The sequence below is a fragment of the Lycorma delicatula genome, chromosome 12 (assembly GCF_047948215.1).
Source record: "Lycorma delicatula isolate Av1 chromosome 12, ASM4794821v1, whole genome shotgun sequence".
Lineage (NCBI taxonomy): Eukaryota > Metazoa > Arthropoda > Insecta > Hemiptera > Fulgoridae > Lycorma > Lycorma delicatula.
The window spans coordinates 59,710,529-59,735,968 of NC_134466.1; the positions used below are offsets into that span (position 1 = coordinate 59,710,529).

At 32.2% G+C, this 25,440-nt stretch overlaps 2 protein-coding genes across 2 annotated transcripts in view; one reads left to right on the forward strand and one right to left on the reverse strand.

Moving 5' to 3' along the window:
• Positions 1-25,440, forward strand: part of LOC142333255 (uncharacterized) — a 496,762-nt gene that overhangs the window by 112,299 nt on the left and 359,023 nt on the right. The gene's annotated exons all lie outside the window — the stretch shown is intronic.
• LOC142333256 (uncharacterized) overlaps positions 1-25,440 on the reverse strand; it is a 301,571-nt gene that overhangs the window by 19,953 nt on the left and 256,178 nt on the right. The window contains exon 6 of the mRNA XM_075380259.1: positions 21,211-21,419. Within this exon, the coding sequence (XP_075236374.1) occupies positions 21,211-21,419 (209 nt within the window). The remainder of the gene's footprint in view (positions 1-21,210; positions 21,420-25,440) is intronic.

The following is a 25,440-nucleotide window of genomic DNA, read 5'->3' on the forward strand; positions in this document are numbered from 1 at the left end:
CTTATCTGTCCACTCATTTATCCTGCATAGGCAGGATTTTCAGCCATGAACTAACCAATTGACTGACTTTGCCTTACTATTAATTTCCTGTTTAGTTGAAAAAACGGTCCAAAGCGCTGATGCGTATTGAAAAAAATGTTTACTTAATTTTTCACTGACCAATGTATTTCAGTTTTTCATAAATTGTAAATGTCAGACATGTATATTTAAAATTTTTCTTTTATTTGTCATTTTTTTCTTAAAAAGTGAAAGTGCCTATGTATTTTTATTTTGTACGTGAGTAATTAGATGACCTGCTTTAGACAATACCCACTTCAGCTATTAGGCTTACTGTGCGGTTACCAAACAGGATAGTTTCTTCCAGACTGTTCCACAGGCAGTCCTCACTAAAATATAGATGGCCTGGCTGTTACAGTTCCTGATGCCTGTAATATAGATCTTGTATACTGTGAGTAGGAAGGACTGGATCAAGAATAGATTATAACTAGGTAAAGGCTTTTCAAGCAGCAGGTACTTATAAATCAGAAAATTTTGTCGTAAACAAAAATACAGTGTTAGTAATTGACTAGTTTTATTGATAAATTTAAATATATGTTGTAATAAAACAGCCATCTCAGTATTTAGGGTTCCTAAAAGAACAATCAGAGGTCTGCTTACGGGTTTTTTTTTGTTTAGCCCCTAGATCCACCTTAAGGTATGTATTACTTCAGAGGGTGAATGAGGATGATATGTATGACTGATATAGAAGTGTAGTTTTGTACAATCTTAGTTCGACCATTCCTGAGGTGTGTGGTTAATTGAAACCCAACCACTAAAGAACACCGGCATCCATGATCTAACATTTGGATCCATATAAAAGCCTTTACTTGGAATTAAGCGTTATAACTCTCGACTTCCAAACTGTTTGCTTACAGATAACCACAAAATCAAAGAACCATTTTTATTCTGTCTGATTTTTATAATTTATATTTTTTATGTTAAAAAAAAAAACTTAGACCAGACTTAAGTTATTTTACACAAAGGGCAATTTTTTATTATTCCTAAAAAGCAGTACCAGAATGGGGTTCCAGCACCACTCCATCCCTGATTATACAAATATCCTAATGCAAGTGTTAATCATAGAAGTGAAAGCCGCAAAAAATCTTAAGGTAATAAATGTTTAAATTAGAAAATTAATTTAAATATAAAAATTAATTTTACGAAACTAAACACAAGGCGAAGAAAGAGTAGTCATCTGGACTTAAATGCGATCGCTTCTGTAGAAAAATAATATATTTTTTATATATATAACTCTTTCTCTTGAACTGGCAAACTGCCAGTGGCCTCTGAATACGGTGAATAGAAAAGGAGGAAGTAACAGAACCCTGTACGTGTTATCTTTTCCTCTTCATTCTTCAATCATTTGCATCAGTGTATATAAACATGCTTGTATGGGAAAGAACAGCAGTTGCTGCATTTTTATTATATTCGTAATCCTAAACCATGTTGTAATTCACTTCCATTGTATAGTAGACAGATCCAATTACTTTTATCCAACATTGAACTCCTGTTTTGTTTACTGATTAATTTATTTTATTGACAAATTACCATGTAAAATATTATCCAAACAGAATTTGTTTTACTCCCATCTCATTTGCATTCCTGCCTCTCATCTGAAGGTTCCAGGTTTGAGTTTCAGCCAGGAATTGAATTTATCACATGCTAGCTTATATACTCAGGTTGTTTATTTCTTCACAGGCCTTTTTTTTTTTTTGTTTTTTTTTATTAAAATGTCACAACTTTCTACAACAAACATCTACTTTGCTTTCCTTCTTTTTTAATTTAAACTTTTTAATCTAGCCTGTTTATTATCCTAAAATATTGAATGAATCATGAGGAATTTAAAGAAAGAACATATATTTTAAATTAATCTGTTGTGAGCAGGATTAATTAATTGGCAGTTTGTTAGTTTGGATCAGCTTTGCTTAAAGATAGTGTTCTCGTTGGTCCTGATGTTTGGCACATTCCTGCACAGACTAAAGCCGTTGTTGTGGTTAATCATGTTTCTTGCCTACTCACAAAAGTGTTGCTTTAAGTTGAATTTGATTGATGGACTTACTTTACATTGTAGGCATCATTAAATCACTGCTAATAAAGTTTACATACTTTTCAATGATAATACCGTCTGAAATTTCACTAAACACTATGATCTGATTTCACTCAATATCAAGAAACTAAGTTTTATACCTTGCACTTCAATCTTAACTTATGTGCTTTTAAATTCAAACTGAAGTAACTTGACATCTCGCATCTCTTTTTTTTTATTGTTAAAGAACTTTAGAACTTTTGAGATCTTTTCTATTGCAGAAATACTCCAGAATGTTCTAGAAACACTTGAAAATTCTAAACTGGTCTAGAAGTTCCAATTAAAAGAATATTCTATAATGTTGCAGAATGATCCAGCATACTTCAAAATGTTTTAGAAATATTTAAGAAGTTCTAGAAAATTTTAAAAAAGTAATCATTTTTTCATCCCTCAACCCTCCTGCAGTAGTTGTGGTAGGAATGTCTAACATCCATAGTATTTTTCTCAATTAGTAAGTAATAATTTTCCCAAGTTTGATTGAAATCAAAGGAAGTGTAGAGCAAATATACATATATATACATTTTTCATTATCATTAATTGGCAGCTGTTGTAGTGAATTACTCTATTGTTGTTGTATAAATAAATAAATAATGACTAAAAAAAAAGAAAATCACAATAATTCTGTTTTAGTTTTCAGATTTAAATTTATATTAATGAGAAAAATTATTGTAAATTAAGTGTAATTAAAATTTTATAAACTGTCATGAAAATTGCTAATTTTGTCATTGTAATTTTAAATCGGTTTCAGAATAAACAATGGTATGAAATTAAAATTTAGATTGTTCTAAACTTATCAACATTTATTTCAAGTTATAATGATGAATACATATGTTAAGATGTCCTAACTATAACTATGGTCATCACAAGTCATTCCCAAATACTTAATTATTCTTAAAAACTATAAAAAAATCTCATATCAAGATAATTAGGCAAAATTTAAGGAATGAAATGGTATCCCATTACTCTCCTCTCTGAAACTGATCAAAATATCAATGATATTTAATTGTATAAGTGATATCATTTTGTGGATCGTACTGACTACTAATGAACATCATTACTCTAAGAGAAATGAAATGTAACTAATCCATCTTCTACCCTATGTGCTTTTAATGTATAAAGTTCCAGGAGGAAGACTGGAAATATACTGTTTATATGAAGAATTGAAAAACTAACATGATCACCATTTTTAAATTTATGAAAATATTTACATTAATTTTTTATTTATTGAACAACAATGGTATAAATGTTCCTATCAAATATTATTGTGATTTCCCAATCGGATCATGAGATGTAAATTTTTCATTAATAAACGTAAAATGGCGGAACGAAAAGAAATAAAAATTTTTTTCATAGGATATTTTTTGTTCATTTTGACACGTAAATCAGGTAATACTGCTAGTTCAGATTTATCTTATTATAATAATTGTAGTCAGAGTAGGAGAAAATGTATGATTATCTTGAATGAAGATATCAGTTTGCTGAAGGATTATTAACATATTTACATATCTACAGACTATACTTCCTACTCACAACACTGATATACAAAATTCGGTTTATTTTTTGTCCCAAAAGTGAAAATGTGTGAATTGAGTAGCATTTTCCACGCTGAATTCAAATATGGTTTCAGAATTAGTCTCGCATAAAGATTTTTTAGAGACAACTATTTTAATTTTACAACATTACGTATTTAAAATTCAGTCTTATTATAATATACTCATACCTTACGTAAAAAGTAGTAATGTTTGATTTTCTATGAAAGTTATGCGTCATGAACATATTTCTTAGGACCCAACAATAGTCAGGTAGCATGCTCGGACTCCACTTACTCTAGTATTGCCTTTCCATATCTGAAATATCCTGATGGAACCGTTCACCAATTTCATCGCTGAATGCTCCTAGATTTGATGGAAAGAAATCAAAGTGTGAGTCCAAGAAGTGAATCTTCAGTGACATGTTGCATCTCATGATTTTAAAAGATCATCCACTATTTCTTTGTAACTTTCAGATTTATGATTTCCTAAGAAGTTTTAACAAATGCTCTTGAAAGACTTCCATGCAGCTTTCTCCACTTCATTTAACATACTATCAGAATTGTCATCTTTAAATAGATTTCTAATTTGAGGTTATACAAAAATTCCTTCTTTGAGTTTTGCTTCACCGATCTTTGGAAACTTATTTTTTAAGTAAGCGAATTCAAGTGTATTTCGATCCATTGCTTTCATGAAGTTTTTGGTAAGCCGCAGCTTTATATGGAGTGGAGGTAAATAAGTTTTTTAATTAACAAGTAGTGTATTAACATCATTATTATTTCCTAGAGTTAATGCTGTTCGGTTTGGCTACTCTTTCTGTACGTAATAATTTTTTCAGTCCTTGCTGTCCCACTTGCAAAGAAAACCACAGTACTTGGTGAGACCAAGTCAAAGACCTAACAACAGAGCAGTTATTTTCAAGTAGCTACAGATATTCCACCGAAATTCTTCGTACTTTGTTTTATCTAGCAGAAGTTTCATATTCATGTAAGTTTCTTTCAGATTCATACCGTAAGCTAGCAGCACTAATGAAAAATCATTCCGAAAGTGCAGAAGCACAGCTTACAGATTAGCTTTAGATGAATCGATAAATAAACACCGCTCCTTTGTTTTGTACTCGTGGCCAAATGATTCCATTATAGACAAAACATTATTATAAAAAACAAGTCCATTTTCAAATACAAAGAAATTCTTGAAGTCATTATGCCTATTTCTAAAAACATATACTTGTGTTTTGCGGTGGAGGAGATTCCAACCTTTTAATCTTTAGTCTAAAAGTTCTGCCTCTTTTTTTGATAAATTCAGATCTTTTACAAGGTCATTGAGGTCCCCTTGTGTTAGTAGATGTGGTTCACCTGACAAACATGAAGCTTCATAGTTTGGATCAACCCTTACATCATTATTATCCTCTGCCAGATCTTTGTGTTGTTGAACAATGCTATGTTTGATATTTTCTGGTGGTTTAGGCATAGGCAGTTCTTCATTGTGAGCCATAGACTTCATGACAGATGGTAAATTAAGGTATGAAGTAGTGCGCTTTCATTTTGAATCAATGCCTGCGATATTAGTCGAACAAAAGTAACAATCGATGGCATGATTTTTTGGTTGCCACCAAGTCATTGGAAAGCAAAGTTCATGTGCCAAGAACCCGTTATCAAGCTTGTAACTAGTCTGACACATGTAACACAAGTATGGGGCCCGACTTGTCTTGTTCATCAACTTTGCAGCCAAAATAAAGCTTGTAACATTTTTTGATGAGAAGAGTTTGTAAAATTTAAATGTTACCACACCATAAATGTAGCAAAAACTGTCCGGAGGCTTTGTGCAACTTCTAGAGATTTTGCAAAATCACACAATATACAAACACTACAAAAAGTATTTACTATACGTCTTGAATTCAAAATATGAAATGTAAATTAAAATACATCATAACTGAGAAACGTTTACGCTGAACTATATTACATTATCACATACACACAAAAGATGTACAGATGTCAACAGAGTGTACACTGAACACAGATGGGTTATGCTTGAACCAGTAACTCAGACGTTATAATCAAAACATTTTATATCACTTTGACAAACAATCTGTGAGAAAGTCATCTTTTGACTCATTTTAGAACCGCATCATCCAGTAGTTATGACTACTGGATTATGTTCTATGCCATTGCGGATATTCTTTCATAAAAATGATTATTCAATACAATCTTTTTTATTCATTTACATTGGCGGCTTGTAGCTAAAATTAGTGGGGGTGCTGCAACAGAAAATTTTTTTCTGGGCCTTTCAAGGCCATGGTTAAAGTTTTCTGTAAAATAAAAGAAAAAGATTGAATCAAATAGAATAGCTGAAAGAAGACGCGTTCACCACTAGACCAACCCGCGGGTTGGTCTAGAGGTGAACGCGTCTTCCCAAATCAGCTGATTTGGAAGTCGAGAGTTCCAGCGTTCAAGTCCTAGTAAAGCCAGCTATTTTTACACGGACTTGAATACTAGATCGTGGATACCGGTGTTCTTTGGTGGTTGGGTTTCAATTAACTACACATCTCAGGTATGGTCGAACTGAGAATGTACAAGACTACACTTCATTCACACTCATACATATCATCCTCATTCATCCTGTGAAGTATTATCTAAACGGTAGTTACCGGATGCTAAACAGGAAAAAAAAAGAATAGCTGGAAGCAGGATAATAATCTAATAATACACTTTATCACATTCAAGAATATGGTACACTATTTTTAACCGCATTGTGCTTAAAACCCGTATTCCATCTAACCGAATAAATAATAAAATATCAATACAGATAATATTTTTGGTATTATTATATAATAACTTAATAAAATGTCTTCTTAAAAACACTAGTCCAACGGTGCTTAATTTAAATTTCTATGTACACAGAAACAAATACATAATTAGTTTTTACTAATTAGCTTCTTCTTCTTTTGCCCTACCAGGGTGTTTTTGAGCAGATTTGGCGATCGAAGAGTCCTTGCTTTCCGCGATCTTCTGATCGCTACTGAAAAAACAACTGACCCGCTTTCATATTCCTTCCACCGACTAAACTGGAAAAGGGAACAAACAAGGAACGTTCCATACATACGCGGATTAAAAAAAAAATCACCAGCACGCCAGAGTCGGCACTGTGGGAACGACAGTGCTCTTTCTTCCTCGCAGCTTCCTAATTGTGAAGCGCATAGTTCCAGAAAATATTTTTGTATCTTTTTCATAAAATGAGGGATGTCTACTGACATTAAGCTTAAGGATTATATATTGTACAAGTATAAAGAAAGATTTAAAGAAAAAAGGACTCATTATATTAAATGTTATCGATAATATCAAGTGAAAATAAGGGGTGCTGCATTTCCACAGTGCCTATAGGCGAACCGCCACTGTTCATTTACGTATAAATTCGTAATACCATAACATAGTTGCATAATTTCCATAACGTATATAATACTGAACGTGGAAGGGTAATTTGAAAACTAAGAGCAATAGAAAAATTCTGTTAACATTTTTGAATTCAAGGAGAAAAATAAATTTAGAAACCACTTCTACTTGCTCTGGTACAAAATTTTGTATACCATTGTAATCAATATGGTCTTATATAATACTACGAGTAATAAAAACTTGGGAACACAACAAAATGATCACTGTATCTCGTTTATGTTTTGTTGTAAAAAAATTTATCATTAACTTTTTTCTTTGTTCATGTTATGCATGTTCATGTACACATATAACAAATGATCATCCGGTCTGTTATGATAGCATGCTCGAATTAATTCCTGGCAAGGTTAATCCGGTATTCTCTATTGACCATTTTATTCATTTCTCGTCACAAAATGAATATTCAAAGTTGTAAAAGGAAAAAAACACGTACTCTCGTTGAATTTTATTCGTACCGGGCGATGTAAAATTGAGAAAGGAAGTCAGGAAAGTGTTCATTTCGTACAGTGTCGTTTGATATTTTACTCCAGTCCAATAGTGGGGTTAAGAGTTCCTATCAATCGGGTGTGAGGTGTAAGGTCAAATCTACTATTCGCAACCCACTCGCTTGTTCCCGTCTCGTTCTCTCAATTTCACTTCAAATAACTGCCCCCATCTCTCTCTCTCTCGTATTTTTTCATTCTACTGGAACGATTCTCGTTCAAATTAACACAAAAAGAAAACACTTCTCTCTGTATATTCTTTATTCTCCTTTACCTTCTCGCTTAATCAATCTCGCCCCTCATCATCGTTTATTTTGCGATTTTATTTTTATTTTGTTGCAGTTTTTAATGCCGTCCGTTCATCTTAGAATGTTACGTTAATTACTTCCGAATACTCATTGTTTTACTTATAAAAGAGTTGAAGAACCTTTGTTATTAATCAGTTAACATTAATTTACAATAGACCTTTCAGTTCATTACTTTTTTTTAGTTTAATTTTATAAAATAAAAAAAAGAGAGAAATAAAGTTTTGTTTGTTGATATTTCAATGGATTTATTCATTTATTAAACCCCTGCAGTACAAATTAGTAAAATAAATTATAATTTTTACTTCCTTGTATGAAGTAAAGGAAGTATTGTGATCGTGAAAAATTTCGGGTTTCAGATTTCAACGGAAGTATCCATTTTGACCATTCCTGAATCTATTTTGACTAGTTTTGGCGTGACGTCTGTACGTATGTATCTCGTATAACTCAAAAACGATCAGCTGTAGGATGTTGAAATTTTGTATTTAGGACTTTTTTAACGTCTAGTTATGCACTGGTGTTTTTAAAACAACCTCCCATGAGACCACCACCGTATTGGGAAAGGCTCTCTCAATCGATCTAGTGGTGAAAGTTCGGGCAGCCATGTGGAGATTGCGAAGAGGTCGGAAGGCCGAGGTATTTGGGATGCGGTTTCGAGTCGGGCCAGTACCGGAGCGGAACGGTGATCACAATGGACCGGATCTAAATTTCGTTCAGTTGTCCATTTCCCGCCTGCGGAAGAGGCTGCAGAGCCTTGCGATGGAAGTATAACAGCAAGAATGGCACGCCACGACTAAAGGAAGGTCCTTGTATAGATTTAACAGGATCTGGGGGGAATGGTATGCCTAAAGTTCGTTTTTAAGAGCAAGGGGTGCCCAGGTGCTCCCCAACCATGTTAATTTGAACCAATATCTGTTTCGGTTCTGGTTGGCAGCTGATGAGCAGTGCGGTCCAGTCAAATGAACACTGATGTTTGACTTCCCTGCTCTTGGGGAAGGAGGGCAGAGACAGGACCACCCTGGAACTTAAGAGGTCAAGGAGAAAATTGGCCACTCACAAGCGGCGAGTCAATGTGGCGAGAGCCGCATTGTCGGACCGTGTAGGTTCCTTCCTGCGGTTGCTATGTTCAATCGACATCAGTAGTTCACCGAAGGGAAGACTCCTACGCCACTGCTGTCGGAAGCTAAGATAGAAATATATGGTTGACCACCAGCCAATTAAGGCTCCAAACGTTTTAATATGGTAAACAGGTACTTGCTAGCATTCAGCGACCTAGGCGTGGCAGCGAATTGCTATCTAGACAAAATAAATGTTAATTTATGGCTGTCATATGTATTTTTAGTAGTTGACGGGGTGCGCCTACTCATTTTAGTAAATATATGACAAGTGAGCGGTTGGGACACGTAAGCCGGTGATGTATGACACCGCGCTTAGTCCGCTCATGCTGTTAGGTAAGCTCTAGGAGCTTTTTAGGACACTGGTCGCTAACTGTTTCGAGGCTGAGTAGCCGTTTGTGGTACAGACATTCGGTCTTATGCTTTAGGGCGACTGAATGGGGTACTGGCGGGAGAAATGCCAGGCAAACCAATCTAGTTATGCACCTCACCTTTTGATTTCAATCGCCTTGACCAAAAAACCCAAAATTCCAAAAATTTGGACTTTTTTTAACTGCAGTAATAAAGCCCTGATTGATAGCGTTTCAATGATATATCATATGTGGTACTTATTTTCATTGGTTCCGGAGTTATAGCCAAATAAAATTTTAATTAATGAAATATTTAGATCTCTGAAGGGGATGGCACATCGGTTCAAATCCAAGTTTATCTCCTTTTTTAACTTTTTTTTTAATTTAAATATTCAGGATTTAGGAATTTATTTAAGGATGGATTCAGGAATGGTCAAAATGGATATTACCGTTGAAATCTGAAACCCGAAATTTTTCGCGATCACAATACTTCCTTTACTTCGTACAACGAAACAAAAATTGTAATTTATACTACTAATTTGTACTCCAGGGCTTTAATAAATGAATAAATCCATTGAAATATCAAAAAACAATTTTTTCTTGTGATTTATTAATAATTATTAACCTGTGATTGTAAAAAACATTTACAATAAATAATAATAAAAAAAATATATATGAAAAAATATCAGAAGTTATTAATGAAATAAAGTTTTATGTTCTTTTAAAAATGTGTATTTCAGAAATTTAATAGGCGGACAAGGAAGTCATTGGTGTCTACATCAGATTTTTATCTTATGTAGTCATTATATTTGAATTAGTTGATTAAACAAATTTAAAAAAATGTTTATTCACTTATAGAGAAGGTAAACGAGTGATTCACTTATGTGTATGGAGGAATTGATTAATAGAAATAGAATGAATTTATAGTTCAAATGTAACCAAACGATGGATGTGTCATGTAACTTAATTAACAGACGCATTTAGGTAATTTTAAAAATATCGTGTAATAGGAAAATTTTACCTGTAAATAAAAAGATGTTGGTATATGAATAATCACTCATTCGCTTGTTAGGTAGATACCAATAACTTTTTAAATAGCAGATTTTTTTTTGTCTTCAGTCATTTGACTGGTTTGATGCAGTTCTCCAAGATTCCCTATCTAGTGCTAGTCGTTTCATTTCGATATACCTCCTACATCCTATATCCCTAAAAATTTGTTTTACATATTCCAAACGTGGCCTGCCTACACAATTTTTCCCTTCTACCTGTCCTTCCAATATTAAAGCGACTATTCCAGGATGCCTTAGTATGTGGTCTATAAGTCTGTCTCTTCTTTTAACTATATTTTTTTAAATGCTTCTTTCTTCATCTATTTGCCGCAATACCTCTTCATTTATCACTTTATCCACCCATCTGATTTTTAACATTCTCCTATAGCACCTCATTTCAAAAGCTTCTAATTCTTTTCTTCTCAGGTACTCCGATCGTCCAAGTTTCACTTCCTTATAAAGAAACACTTCAAACATATACCTTGAAAATTTTTTTCCTGACGTTTAAATTAATTTTTGATATAAACAAATTATATTTCTGACCGAAGGCTTGTTTCGCCTGTGCTATTCGGCATTTTATATCGTTCCTGCTTCGTCCATCTTTAGTAATTCTATTTGCCAAATAAAATTCTAATACTTCCATAATATTTTTTCTTCCTTTTTTTTACATTCAGTGGTCCATCTTCGTTATTTCTACTACATGTTATTACTTTCGTTTTGTTCTTGTTTATTTTCATGCGGTAGTTCTTGCGTAGGACTTTATCCATGCCATTCATTGTTCCTTCTAAATCCTTTTTATTCTCAGCTAGAATTATTATATCATCAGCAAATCGTAGCATTTTTATCTTTTCATCTTGTACTGTTACTCCGGATCTAAATTGTTCTTTAACATCATTAACTGTTAGTTCTTTGTAAAGATTAAAAAATAACGGGGATACGTAACATCCTTGTCGGACTCCCTTTCTTATTACGGCTTCTTTTTTATGTTCTTCAATTATTACTGTTGCTGTTTGCTTCCTGTAAATGTTAGCAATCGTTTTTATATTGCAAACATAAAAAAACGTGCTTTTATGTTTCTGTTTTCGTCGAATATTTTGAAAAGTACTGAAGGTTCTGGAACCTGTTTTATTCAATTTGTCAGATCAAAATCCATAAGAAACCTTTAAATTTACAATTTAATTTAGGTTCATAAAATTTCAGTACGGTTTTATTTCATTCTTTGCCCAGAAATCAATACAAAATCTTTCGCTAACGGAGCGTTTCCGGACCGAATTATTTGCGGTAGTAGAATTAGCTCAGAAATCGCTGATAACATTATGTGAATTATTCTATATTATATATGATACGGGCAAAGTATATCACATATTCTAGTGCCCGTTGTAATTTTTTTTTTTTTGCAACGCGCATTATAGCTAATTTGAAATAAAAATTAGTCAAGGGCAAAGCTTGGAAATTTATGCCGGTTAAAATTTCCCAACGCATTTATTATATAGTCATTTTTGAATAAAGAAAAAACATAATTTTAAAAATATTTTAACAATTTGTATTAAATTAAATCAAATGGAAGTTTCAGTCGATGAGTTGATGAACTTTTTCCTCTCCATTTCAGATTATACAGTTTACAGTAGTAACAGTAATGGCAGACAGTTTTTTTATGTTTTTTTTTAAAGTACGGACAGCAGAGATTGAAAGAAAGGGTAAAAAGAGAGGATGATAAATTATCTTATTTATTCTGTCACGTCTTTTACTGGTTGTTCTCTATTTTTAACTCTTATTGCTCATGTCTCTTCTTTCGCTCACTCTGTCTGATATCACTTTTCCAATGATTTTTTTTTTGTTATATATATATTTTTTTATAATGGATCCAGTTACTGTGTTACTGAACTTCCATCCGATAGATAATAAAGCACTGAGTTGAAGCATAGATATATATTTTATCATTTAGAATATATTAGAATATAATATCTGTTTATCGATCGATCACTACAGTGTATTTTTACCTCAAATATCCATTTATTATCGACGATTCAGTATTGAAATAAAAATATTTTACTGTTTCATGAAAAAAATACGCTATATTATAACGTAATCGTGATATCAGGAACAGGATAATATTTTAAAAAATTAATTCTTTTACAGTTTTCCTGCACTTTACAGTTTTCCTACATTTATCTGCAGGGGCAGATAAATGTGAAGAATACAGAACAATTAGTTTAACTAGTCATGCATCGAAAATCTTAACTAGAATTTTATACAGAAGAATTGAGAGGAGAGTGGAAGAAGTGTTAGGAGAAGACCAATTTGGTTTCAGGAAAAGTATAGTGACAAGGGAAGCAATTTTAGGCCTCAGATTAATAGTAGAAGGAAGATTAAAGAAAAACAAACCAACATATTTATGTTTATAGACCTAGAAAAGGCTTTCGATAACGTAGACTGGAATAAAATGTTCACATTTTAAAAAAATTAGGGTTCAAATACAGCGATAGAAGAACAATTGCTAACATGTACAGGAACCAAACAGCAACAATAACAATTGAAGAACATAAGAAAGAAGCCCTAATAAGAAAGGGAGTCCGACAAGGATGTTCCCTATCTCCGTTACTTTTTAATCTTTACATGGAACTAGCAGTTAATGATGTTAAAGAACAATTTAGATTTGGAGTAACAATACAAGGTGAAAAGATAAAGATGCTACGATTTGCTGATGATATAGTAATTCTAGCCGAGAGTAAAAAGGATTAAGAAGAAACAATGAACGGCATAGATAAGTCCTACGCAAGAACTATCGCGTGAAAATAAACAAGAACAAAACAAAAGTAATGAATTGTAGTAGAAATAACAACGATGGACCACTGAATGTGAAAATAGGAGGAGAAAAGATTATGGAGGTAGAATAATTTTGTTATTTGGGAAGTAAAATTACTAAAGATGGACGAAGCAGGAGCGATATAAAATGCCGAATAGCACAAGCTAAACGAGCTTTCAGTAAGAAATATAATTTGTTTACATCAAAAATTAATTTAAATGTCAGGAAAAGATTTTTGAAAGTGTATGTTTGGAGTGAAACTTGGACGATCGGAGTATCTGAGAAGAAAAGATTAGAAGCTTTTGAAATGCGGTGCTATAGGAGAATGTTAAAAATCAGATGGGTGGATAAAGTGACAAATGAAGAGGTATTGCGACAAATAGATGAAGAAAGAAGCATTTGGAAAAATATAGTTAAAAGAAGAGACAGACTTATAGGCCACATACTAAGGCATCCTGGAATAGTCGCTTTAATATTGAAAGGACAGGTAGAAGGGAAAAATTGTGTAGGCAGGCCACGTTTGGAGTATGTAAAACAAATTGTTGGGGATGTAGGATGTAGAGGGTATACTGAAATGAAACGACTAGCAGTAGATAGGGAATCTTGGAGAGCTGCATCAAACCAGTCAAATGGCTGAAGACAAAAAAATAAAATAAAACAGTTTTCTTGTAATTAATGATAAAAGTAAATGATAATTTTTTATTAGATAATTAGAAATATTTGTTTTCACTAAGAGTTAAAAATAATTAAAAAGCGGTTACATATAAGTACACCTTCGTGAACCGGAATATGTAACATCACTAGAACTATTATTGTACTCTTCTTCCTTTTTATGTTCTAGTCTTCGGAACCACCGTAAGGTATTAACTACAAAGGATAATATGTATGAGTGTAAATGAATTGTAGTTTTGTTCAGTCTCAGGTCGACCGTTCCTGAGATGTGCAGTTAATTGAAACCCAACCACCAAAGAACACCGGTATCCAAGATATAGTATTCAAATCCATGTAAAAATAACTGCCTTTACTAGGATTTGAATTGTTAATTATATGAACTAGTTACTGTACTGCTGTAAAACAATATGTTATCTCCTCCCATTAGCTCACTGCTATACAGAGACGTCGGAAAAGATTGCAACAATTTAAAAAAACTCGTGCCTCAGAGATTACTAGAAGTAATCAAACTAGTATTTTTATTTTTTAAATTCACCAACTAAAAAAGTATTTTTACATACTTTCGAAGGTTTTAGTATGAGTTCCAATGGTTGCTCTGTGAATATCCAGCCGATAATCGACTTCTGTCCAGGTCCGTTATATTGTGACAGGCAATAACAGCGGTGATCCCGTCTCTTAAATGTTGTACATCCCTGATTTTTTTTCACTGTAGACAATGTTTTTAACGTATTTTCATATAAAAAAAGGTCTAGGATTGTCAAATCGGAGCTTTTGGAGGTCAAAGCACAGAACCGGCCATACCAATCCAACGATTAGGGAATCTTTCATTGAGAGCGCGTCGAACGTCTAGAACAGGGGTCGGCAACCTGCGGCTCGCGAGCCACATGCGGCTCTTTGGATGTGAAGCTGCGGCTCTTTAGTTCCATACGGAAATATTATTTATTTATAAAAAAAAAAAAAAAAAAAAAACATTTAAAAATCGTTCTGAATCGATTAACGAGGATTAGGCATCGATTCTATCTCTTTGCCACTTGTACTCGGTTTTCACCGCACCCCTCCCCTGTGACACGCGTCGTCAGTCCGTCAGAAGCTGTCGAATGACGCCGTCGTCGGATGTTTCTATGTAGGTTTTAATTCGCTTTCGACGCAAGACAATTTGGCGTCTTCACCAGTGCTTTGGCTGTGACGTATAGTTTGTTATTTCAAGTAAAAGAGTTAGAAGCGAATTTTTTCTCAAAGTTATGTATGTACATATATATATAATAATAATAATAAAAAAACCGAAGTAAAGATAGGTAACATAATAAGTATTATATTTTTAAAATACATATTATACATATTTTTTTCCAAATAAGATACCTAACTACTTTTTTGAAGTCAATAAGAATTGTCAAAAAAGAAACAAAGTACTACTGTTGGATATTACCGCGAAAGTGTTTTTATTAAAATATATGTTTAATCAATTACCTACTTCATTATTTATCTATTTTATAGCTTTTATTATTTAAAAATTAGGGTTAAAATAATAATTATAAGTGTAAGTACCTATAAATTGTCATTTAATAAACCTATTTTTAGAAAAAAATTTGTGGCTCTTTAAAAACTTTGAAATAAAATTTTGTGGCTCTTTAAAAACTTTGAAATTTTGTAAATTGTAATTTTTGATTCTTCAGACTCAAAAGGTTGCCGACCCCTGTTCTAGGATAAAGTGTGGGGGACCACCGTCTTGTTGAATTATTACAGCAACGTTACTTTCTTGTTCAATTTGATTCTTAGGGCTTCTTAAACAACTTTGGCGGGTACGCTTAACTGCTTCGTCAATTTTTGTTTAACGATCGGGGAACTTTTTCACTTCCACGATTCCAGATTCCTCAAACTGCTCGTATCACCATATAATGCTTTTTGCGTAAGGGGGTTCATTCTAGTGCTAGTAGTTTCATTTCGGTATACCCCCTACATCCTACATCCCTAACAATTTGTTTTACATATTCCAAACGTTGCCTACCTGCACAATTTTTTCCTTCTACCTGTCCTTCCAATATTAAAGCGACTATACCAGGATGCCTTAATATGTGGCCTATAAGTCTGTCTTTTCTTTTAACTATATTTTTCCAAATGCTTCTTTCTTCATCAATTTGCCGCAATACCTCTTCATTTGTCACTTTATTTACCCATCTGATTTTTAACATTCTCCTATAGTACCACATTTCAAAAGCTTCTAATCTTTTCTTCTCAGATACTCCGATCGTCCAAGTTTCACTTCCATATAAAGCTGCATTCCAAACATATACTTTCAAAAATGTATTTCCTGACGTTTAGATTAATTTTCGGTGTAAACAAATTATATTTCTGACTGAAAGCTCGTTTCGCCTGTGTTATTTGTCATTTTATATCGGTCCTTCTTCGTTCATCTTTAGTAATTCTACTTCCTAAATAACATGATTTTTCTACCACCATAATCTTTTCTCTTCCTATTTTTACATTCAGTGATCCATCTTCGTTATTTCTACTACATTTCAACATTTCGTTTTGTTCTTGTTTATTTTCATGCGGCAGTTCTTGCGTAGGACTTCATCTATACCGCTCATTGTTCCTTCTAAATCCTTTTTACTCTCGGCTAGAATTACTATATCATCAGCAAATCGTAGCATCTTTATCTTTTCACCTTGTACTGTTACTCCAGATCTAAATGACTTTTTTATACTTTAAATATTATTCATTTATTTAATTTTACTGCTCATCTGTAATGTAGCAGACGATTACAACAACAATTTTTTTTGGTGGGGATGCGATTTTGAAAAAAAATTGTTTTTTCAAATATTATTATATTTTAATTAACAAATGTGTCTAAGAAAAATATAACCCTAATTAGATGAAATCTGGAGATACTGAGGGATCTACAGCGTCACCCCGTTAACCTTTTTAGTTGATAATTTAATGGCATCAATGCCCCATATATAGAAGTAATTTGATCAAGTTTGATAAAAATCGGTTCAGTAGTAATGCACGTACTACATACGAATATTAACATCCGGAAAATTTCCGCTTCATTTTTTTTGTTTTTTGGGTTCCTTAGATGTCAAGATCCGGTGAAAACCGCATATGCCCAAATTTAACCGATTGTTATACTTTCCCTTCTAAAGGTATCTAGATGGGAAGAAAAATCAAATACGGTAATGTTCTCTATCTGTCCTGTTTTACGTTATATATTACGGAAATCACGGAAGATACAGTTTTGGGACTTTATTTATTCGGTTTATCAGCTCAAAAAAACATTAGAAACCATGATGTTTAACCCTTATAAAACATTTTAAAAATTTCAGTATGATCTATATTTCAACGGGGGAATTGAAATCCGGGCGAAATTTTTCGCTTCCCGTAACTCGTTAACAAAGCATTTTTGGACAAACATAAACTTTTTTCCCTTATTTCAAGCTCTAGGTTTCCAAATTATTTCCATTTCCTCTTTAATCATAAAGTCTGAATGTAAAATCAATTAAACAATTTTGAAAGAAAAAAATAATCAAAATTTAAAATATAGTGAAATCATTAAAAGTATATATATAAAAAATAAATTTTATATTCTAGCATAATCAATGGATTTATGCTGAAAATCTTTTTACATATGGCTTTGGTATAGCACTTTTGCTTTGTTTTTTTTTTTTTTTAATTTTAACCCGTGTATAGCCGACTGAATAGATGTCCGTTTATTCTGTCACAAATAAATTTTTAAAATGTACTTATACATACGTAGACTGACATCGATCAGCTCTACAAAGGATTTTAATTTTATTTTTAGTCAAAATAAGTCGAGTGGGGAGTATGACGTCACAGTGTTTTTTTTGTTTTTTTTTTTTTAGAATAGAAGTAAGGTAAGTTTTGTTTATAACAGGTCAAATAGGAGGCTTCAATAAGGAGAGAGAACGCTTTGACATGAACTTTACATAAGACAAGACACGCAAATAGCTAATCTTGAACTCATAGTACCGACTTAATACCGATTTCTATCTTTTAAGACTGTCATCGTAAAAGTTCAAACGAATACCGTCATTCCGTTGATGAATCATTTACTCGATCGAGAAGCCTAGAGTAGAGATGTGGTTCTATTATACACGGATTGTGGTGACCTGTAACTATTTTTAGAGTAAGAATAAATCGATGCTTAATTAAACAACACGCATTAGTGCATGTCATGCTTAATTTTACAGATTTATTTCAGGGAATACTCTATACAATCCAACTTTAGATAAAATAATTTTAACTTTGAATTAACAACTTCAAAGTGAATAGTTTACACTTTATAAAATGCATATAAAAAAAAAGCCGGTAATGAATTGCGAAACTCTCCCGGCTACGCCGGTCAATAATTTCAAACCCCATTTGTATCTTTACGTTAAATTAATTACTTTTTATTAAGAAATAATAAACAAAATTATTTATTCTGTTTTTTTTTTTTTTAGATGTTTATGTAAAAATATTTATTTTTAATTTTACGTTACAAATTAAAAAAAATAAATACAAAAAGAATTGATTACTTCTATACTTGTGGAGGAATTAATGAAGGTTGAACGATGGGATTAGTATGTTCTTGCAAAGTGAAAAATTATTTTTGTTTCATTTTTGGGACTCATACTCAAGGGGAAGCGTTTGTAAAATTATTTTTTAAGAAAAAATTTCCTAAGTGTTGGTAATAAATTATTATTTTTTTTTTTTTAATGATTTAAAAAATACAAAGATAATTCTAAATAAACAATCTTATGTAGCCGTTGGACAAGAAGATTAAATAGACCTAATTTCTGATGATAAAAACATTTGAACAAGTATGTTGACTGGGACCCAACACTTTCTATTAAGACATTTTATTTTTTCTCAGTTTTACTTTTAACAGTATATAATTCTTTTTTTTTTAAAGTCATTTTTAAAGTGTATGTTTGGAGTGTCGCTTTATATGGAAGTGAAACTTGGACAATCGGAGTATCTGAGAAGAAAAGATTAGAAGCTTTTGAAATGTGGTGCTATAGGAGAATGTTAAAAATCAGATGGGTGGATAAAGTGACAAATGAAGAGGTATTGCGGCAAATAGATGAAGAAAGTAGCATTTGGAAAAATATAGTTAAAAGAAGAAACACACTTATAGGCCACATACTAAGGCATCCTGGAATAGTCGCTTTAATATTGGAAGGACAGGTAGAAGGGAAAAATTGTGTAGGCAGGCCACGTTTGGAGTATGTAAAACAAATTGTTGGGGATGTAGGATGTAGAGGGTATACTGAAATGAAACGACTAGCACTAGATAGGGAATCTTGGAGAGCTGCATCAAACCAGTCAAATGACTGAAGACAAAAAAAAAGAAAAAAAAAGTCATTTGATAAAGAGATAGTCAAATCAAAACATTTTAATAAAGATGATAATAATAATAATAATCTATACTATTAAATTTAGAGGAAGACGGATTTTGTTTGTTCGGGATAAACAAAAAAAACTATTCGATCAATCGCAAACAAATTTGTACCCGTGTTTCTTAATGTAATTGAGAAGGTTTTTTTTTATATATATTTCATTTCCAAAAATTTTGTAAAATATATATATATATACATATATATATACAGGCTGATTCAGGAGGATAGGGCAATACTTTGACAACTTATTCTAGAGGCTAAAAATAAGAAAAAAGTTCATATAAACATAGATGCGAAAACGCTTCGTTAGCAAGATATACAGGGTGAAAGATTTCGCCCGAGTTTCAGTTCCTCCGGGTAAATTAAGGCTTTCTGAAATTCTGGGAAGGTCAATTAAGGGGTAAATTAAATTGTTTCTTATGGTTTATGAGTTGGGAAATCTAACAAAATAGGTCCAAGAACTGTATCTCTCTTAGTTTCTAAGAAATCCCATGTAAAACGCGAAAAATAGAGTCAAAAACAATTTTTTTTACGTTTGACAAATTTTTTGAATTTCCAGTAACGATTTTCAGTGAATGTTTGGTGTGGTATCATAGACGACCAATTAATTGGTCCTTTCATACTACAACATCGTGTCACAGGGAGAAATTATCTGGAATTTTTACGTAATGAATTTATTATATTGCTGGAAAATATTCCCTTAGCAAAACTAATTGAAATGTATTACAAACTTGATGGAGCTCCTACTCATTTCACATTTCTTTTTTTGTAACATTTTCTTCTAAGTTTTCGACAGTTTTGTTGTTAATAAAAGTCGACTGTTTAAAATTTTATTTCTTTTTTGTAGACATTATTTACATCAATCTTCTTATAATTAAATTCTCTACAATTTATGTTTAAAAAATGTATGATTTATCGCCAATTTAACAACTTTATTGTACGTCAAACGTAAAAAAATGTGTTTTTTGACCCTAGTTTTGGCGTTTTACATGGGATATCTTAGAAACTAAGAGAGATACAGTTCTCGGAAATTTTTAAGACGTTATATAAGTACCTAGTAAAGACAGTTACTTTTATACGAATTTGAATATTACATCGTGAATACCGGTGTTCTTTGGTGGTTGGGTTTCAATTAACCACACATCTCAGGAACGGTCGAACTGAGACTATACAAGATTACACTTCATTTACACTCATACATATCATCCTCTGAAGTATTATCTGAACGGTAATAACCGGAGACTAAACACGTTTTTTCCGCTAAAAAATAAAAAATTCTCTAATATAAATAAAATTGTTTTTAACAAAAAAAGACACTACATTTCTATTATCAAAATCTGTTATTAATTAAGAATTTTGTTTAAACAAAAATATATGTTAAGTAAAACTCTTACCGGCCCGATTTCATTTATTAAACAACTAATAATCATAACTATTGTATTATTTCTGTAAATGTGATATGTATTACATATAAATGAAATCGGGCCGGTAAGAGTTCTGTAACAAAGTTTTCTATTTTTTTCTTATTATATGGAACACTTAAACATTGTTTATTATTTGTTATTGCATTCTATTGTCTATTACATATTTTTAACGTGTATTTTTTTTTAAAGAAAATTCTTAATAACAGATTTTGATAATAGAAATTTAGTGTTTTACCTTTTTTTCGATATCAGTATCGTTTTGTTAAAAACAATTTAATTTATATTACAGAAATTTTTGTTTTTTGAGCGGAAGAAATGATATCTGTGAGACGATTACCGTACGGTTTACAATTTCATTGTAATTTTTTTGGGTAGATTCTGTCTGAGAATAGAAACTAATGTCTCTGTTCATAAACTAGCTATAGCAATTTTGTAGAATAGTTATTGAAGTAAAATATTGCTAAGAAAAAAAAAATATATATATAAATAAATTAATATAATTAATTACCATGTATATTTCCATGTTCAGTGGTTTGTACGATTCGTCCATTGTTTTGCTGATGATGTCTGTTCGGAATATTCATAAGTCCGCCGGTTCCCGCCGATGGCGTTTTCATCATCATAACAGATGCCGACTGGTTGTCCTGCACTTCTAATCCGGCTCTTAGTTCTCCTTGTAATATCTTAATCTTCTGGATCATCTCTTTTATTTCATACCTGTAACATAAAATAACAATTTATTTCTATTATTATTATTATTATTATTATTCCCAACCTAAGTGGCGTAATGGTTACATCTATTGCATTTAATCCAGGAAGTTCAGCGTTCGAAGCACGGTCAGACGTGGCATTTTTTTTTTTAAATAAATGAATCATTTATTCTGATCGGTTCTTATAAATGAGGGGGGAGAAAAAAGTGTCTTCATATTCTCCCGGTAGATGGCTTTAGGGTCGCATAACTCTGGTATTGCTAAAACTGGCAATACGTGCTTGCGTTTGAAAGATTATTATTATTGTCCTTATTTAATTTTTAACGATTTATTTTGCTTTGTGCATACGGTGTGGGCATTTTACACCCATGGTATAGTATATCTGTGCGCGCGCGGCATAATATTTTCCGTGATACTTCGTGTTGTTATTGTTTAATTAAATTATTATAATAACAATATATCCAGGTGCTGACAACTACTCTTCCTTGTGCGCTCCCCCCTCCCTGCGGGAAAAAACTCTGTCGTAACATATGCGTTAAAAGGATGGATTTCCGATTTTAGATAAGAAAGCGAGGATTTGGAGTGCCGTAATGATTTTTAATTCCTTGTACAAAGTAAAGGAAGTATTGTGATCGCGAAAAATTTCGGTTCTCAGATTTCAACGGAAATATCCATTTTGACTAGTTTCGGGGTGACGTCTATACGTACGTACGTATGTATGTATCTCGCATAACTCAAAAACTATTAGCCGTAGGATGTAGAAATTTTTGATTTACGACTGTTGTAACATCTAGTGTGCACCTCTCATTTTCATTGCAATTGATTGAAAAAAAAAAAAATTAAAAAAATTAGAACCCAAAATTAAAACCCAAAATTAGCCCAAAATTAGAACCAAAAAGTGTTCAAAAAAGCCCAAAATCCCCAAAAAATTGAACTTTGAACTTTTTCTTAACCGCAGTAATAAGATCTCATCGAGAGCTTTTCAACGATATATCATAAGTGGTACTTATTTTTATTGGTTCCAGAGTTATAGCCAAATAAATGTTTAATTAATGAAATATTTGGATATCGCAAGGGGAAGGCACATAGGTTCGAATCAAACTTCATCTTCTTTAAAAAAAAAAAAACATTTTTTAAAAAATTTAAATTTATTGATTATTGGAAAAAAATACAATAAATAATATTTCAGTAATAAAAATATCAGAAGTTATTAATGAAATAAAATTTTCTGTACTTATGATGTAAAAATAAATGTGTATATGAAATTTAATAGGCGTAAAAGGAAGTCATGTGGTATAAACATCAAATTGTTTGTATTTCATGTTAGTATCATGTGTTCCTTTATAATACTGCATACTACTATGTATTGTTCTAATCAATACGTATCACCGTACATGAAAACTTTGAAAAACCTTGAAAACGTAAAAAAAAACCCAGTGTTTTGCCTCTAACTCTAGTTCCTGTGAACCAATTCTCTATGAAATTAATAGGATTATATTTCTAATAGGTTTATATCTTACTACCAACTTTCATCAAAATCGGTTAAGTCCGGTAGAACGAAAAAACTGAAAATGAACCTAAAAACCCCGTTTTTTGCTTTATCTAACTCTAATTCTTGTTAACCGATTCGCTTGAAAATCAATAGCGCTCTATTCTAAATAGGTTTACATCATCCCACCATATTTCGGCAAAATCAGAGTTAAGATTTGCATTCGGTAAACAGGACGAATGAATCGTATGTACATATGTATATAAACGTTGCAGAATCGTGTTTAGGTGACTGTAAAACGTAAAGAAAAACTGGTCTCCCCTCACTCGAAACCCCGTTAGAAAATCTAACTGGGCGCAGTAGCAATGTCTACACATTCTTTTGAAATCCGCTAAAAAAGGTCAATATATTGAAGAGTTATACGGAGCAAATGAATTATAAAATGGTGTTATAGAGGAAGAAGAAGAAGTTGAAGAGGATGAAATGGGAGAAACAATACTGAGATCTGAATTTAAGAGAGCATTAAAAGATTTGAATGGCAGAAAGGCTCCTGGAATAGACGGAATACCTGTAACATTACTGCGCAGTGCAGGTCAGGAAGCGATTGATAGATAATACAAACTGGTGTGTAATATTTATTAAAAAAGGGAAGTTCCGTCAGACTTCCAAAAAAGTGTTATAGTCATGATACCAAAGAAAGTAGGAGCAGATAAATGTTAAGAATACAGAACAATTAGTTTAACTAGTCATGCATCAAAAATCTTAACTAGAATTCTATACAGAAGAATTGAGAGGAGAGTGGAAGAAGTGTTAGGAGAAGACCAATTTGGTTTCAGGAAAGGTGTAGGGACAAGGGAAGCAATTTTAGGCCTCAGATTAATAGTAGAAGGAAGATTAAAGAAAAACAAACCGACATACTTGGCGTTTATAGACCTAGAAAAGGCATTCGATAACGTAGACTGGAATAAAATGTTCAGCATTTTAAAATAATTAGGGTTCAAATACAGAGATAGAAGAACAATTGATAACATGCACAGGAACCAAACAGCAACAGTAATAATTGAAGAAGAGAAAGCCGAAATAATAAGAAGAAGCCGTAATAAGAAAGGGAGTCCGACAAGGATGTTCCCTATCCCCGTTACTTTTTAATCTTTACATGGAACTAGCAGTTATGATGTTGAAGAACAATTTAGATTCGGTGTAACAGTACAAGGTGAAAAGTTAAAGATGCTACGATTTGCTGATGATATAGTAATTCTAGCCGAGAGTAAAAAGAATCAATGAATGGCATAGATGAGGTCCTACGCAAGAACTATCGCATGAACAAAACAAAAGTAATGAAATGTAGTAGAAATGACAAAAATGGACCATTGAATATGAAAATAGGAGGAGAAAAGATTATGGAGGTAGAAGAATTTTGTTATTTGGGAAATAGAATTACTAAAGATGGACGAAGCAGGAGCGATATAAAATGCCGAGTAGCACTGGCGAAAGGAGCCTTCAGTCAGAAATATAATTTGTTCACATCAAAAATTAATTTAAATGTCAGGAAAAGATTTTTGAAAGTATATGTTTGGAGTGTCGCTTTATATGGAAGTTAAACTTGGACGATCGGAGTACCTGAGAAGAAATGATTAGAAGCTTTTGAAATGCGGTGCTATAGGAGAATGTTAAAAATCAGACGGGTGGATAAAGTGACAAATGAAGAGGTGTTGCGGCAAATAGATGAAGAAATAAGCGTTTGATAAAAATATAGTTAAAAGAAGAGACAGACTTATAGGCAACATATTAAGGTATCCTGGAATAGTCGCTTTAATATTGGAGGGACAGGTAGAAGGAAAACATTTTGCAGGCGGGCAACGTTTGGAATATGTAAACTAAATTGTTAGGGATGTAGGATGTAGGGGGTATACCGAAATGAAACGACTAGCAATAGATAGGGAATTTTGGAGAGCTGCTCAAACCAGTCAAATGACTGAAGAGAAAAAAAAATGGCCGAATACTTTTCAAACGATTCTGCTAGGATCTATATCCGTTTTGGATCAAGTGTTTTTATGAACGCATGGTATTAAAGTCGAATATTAATTTATAAATTCGTTTAGTACTTCTAGAATTAAGGCGGTTTTCTTTTCAATTATTCGTGGTGTAATACTACTCATTTTTTATTTATATATCCAATTATTCTTTTTTAAGAAAAAAAAAATATTACGTTTTAAAAAACATTCCAAATGTTGCTGGGAATTGAACTCTGTACAGCTTGGGTGAGAATAATTGATATACCAAATATGTTTACGTCGAAGAAAAAGCTATATTTTATCTGATATATGTTATGAGTTAAAAAAAAGAGATGAAACACCCGCGAGATATGCGAGGGGAAATTATTTTACTATAAAATGATGCGGTATAAAGAGATACGAAGAGAAAGAAAAAGAATTGACATTAAAATTGTAGGAAAATAAAATGTGAAACTATAAGAATTCTAAATGAAATGAAATAAAAGAGAAATTGAATAATAAATAATTAAAGACAATCTACCGAG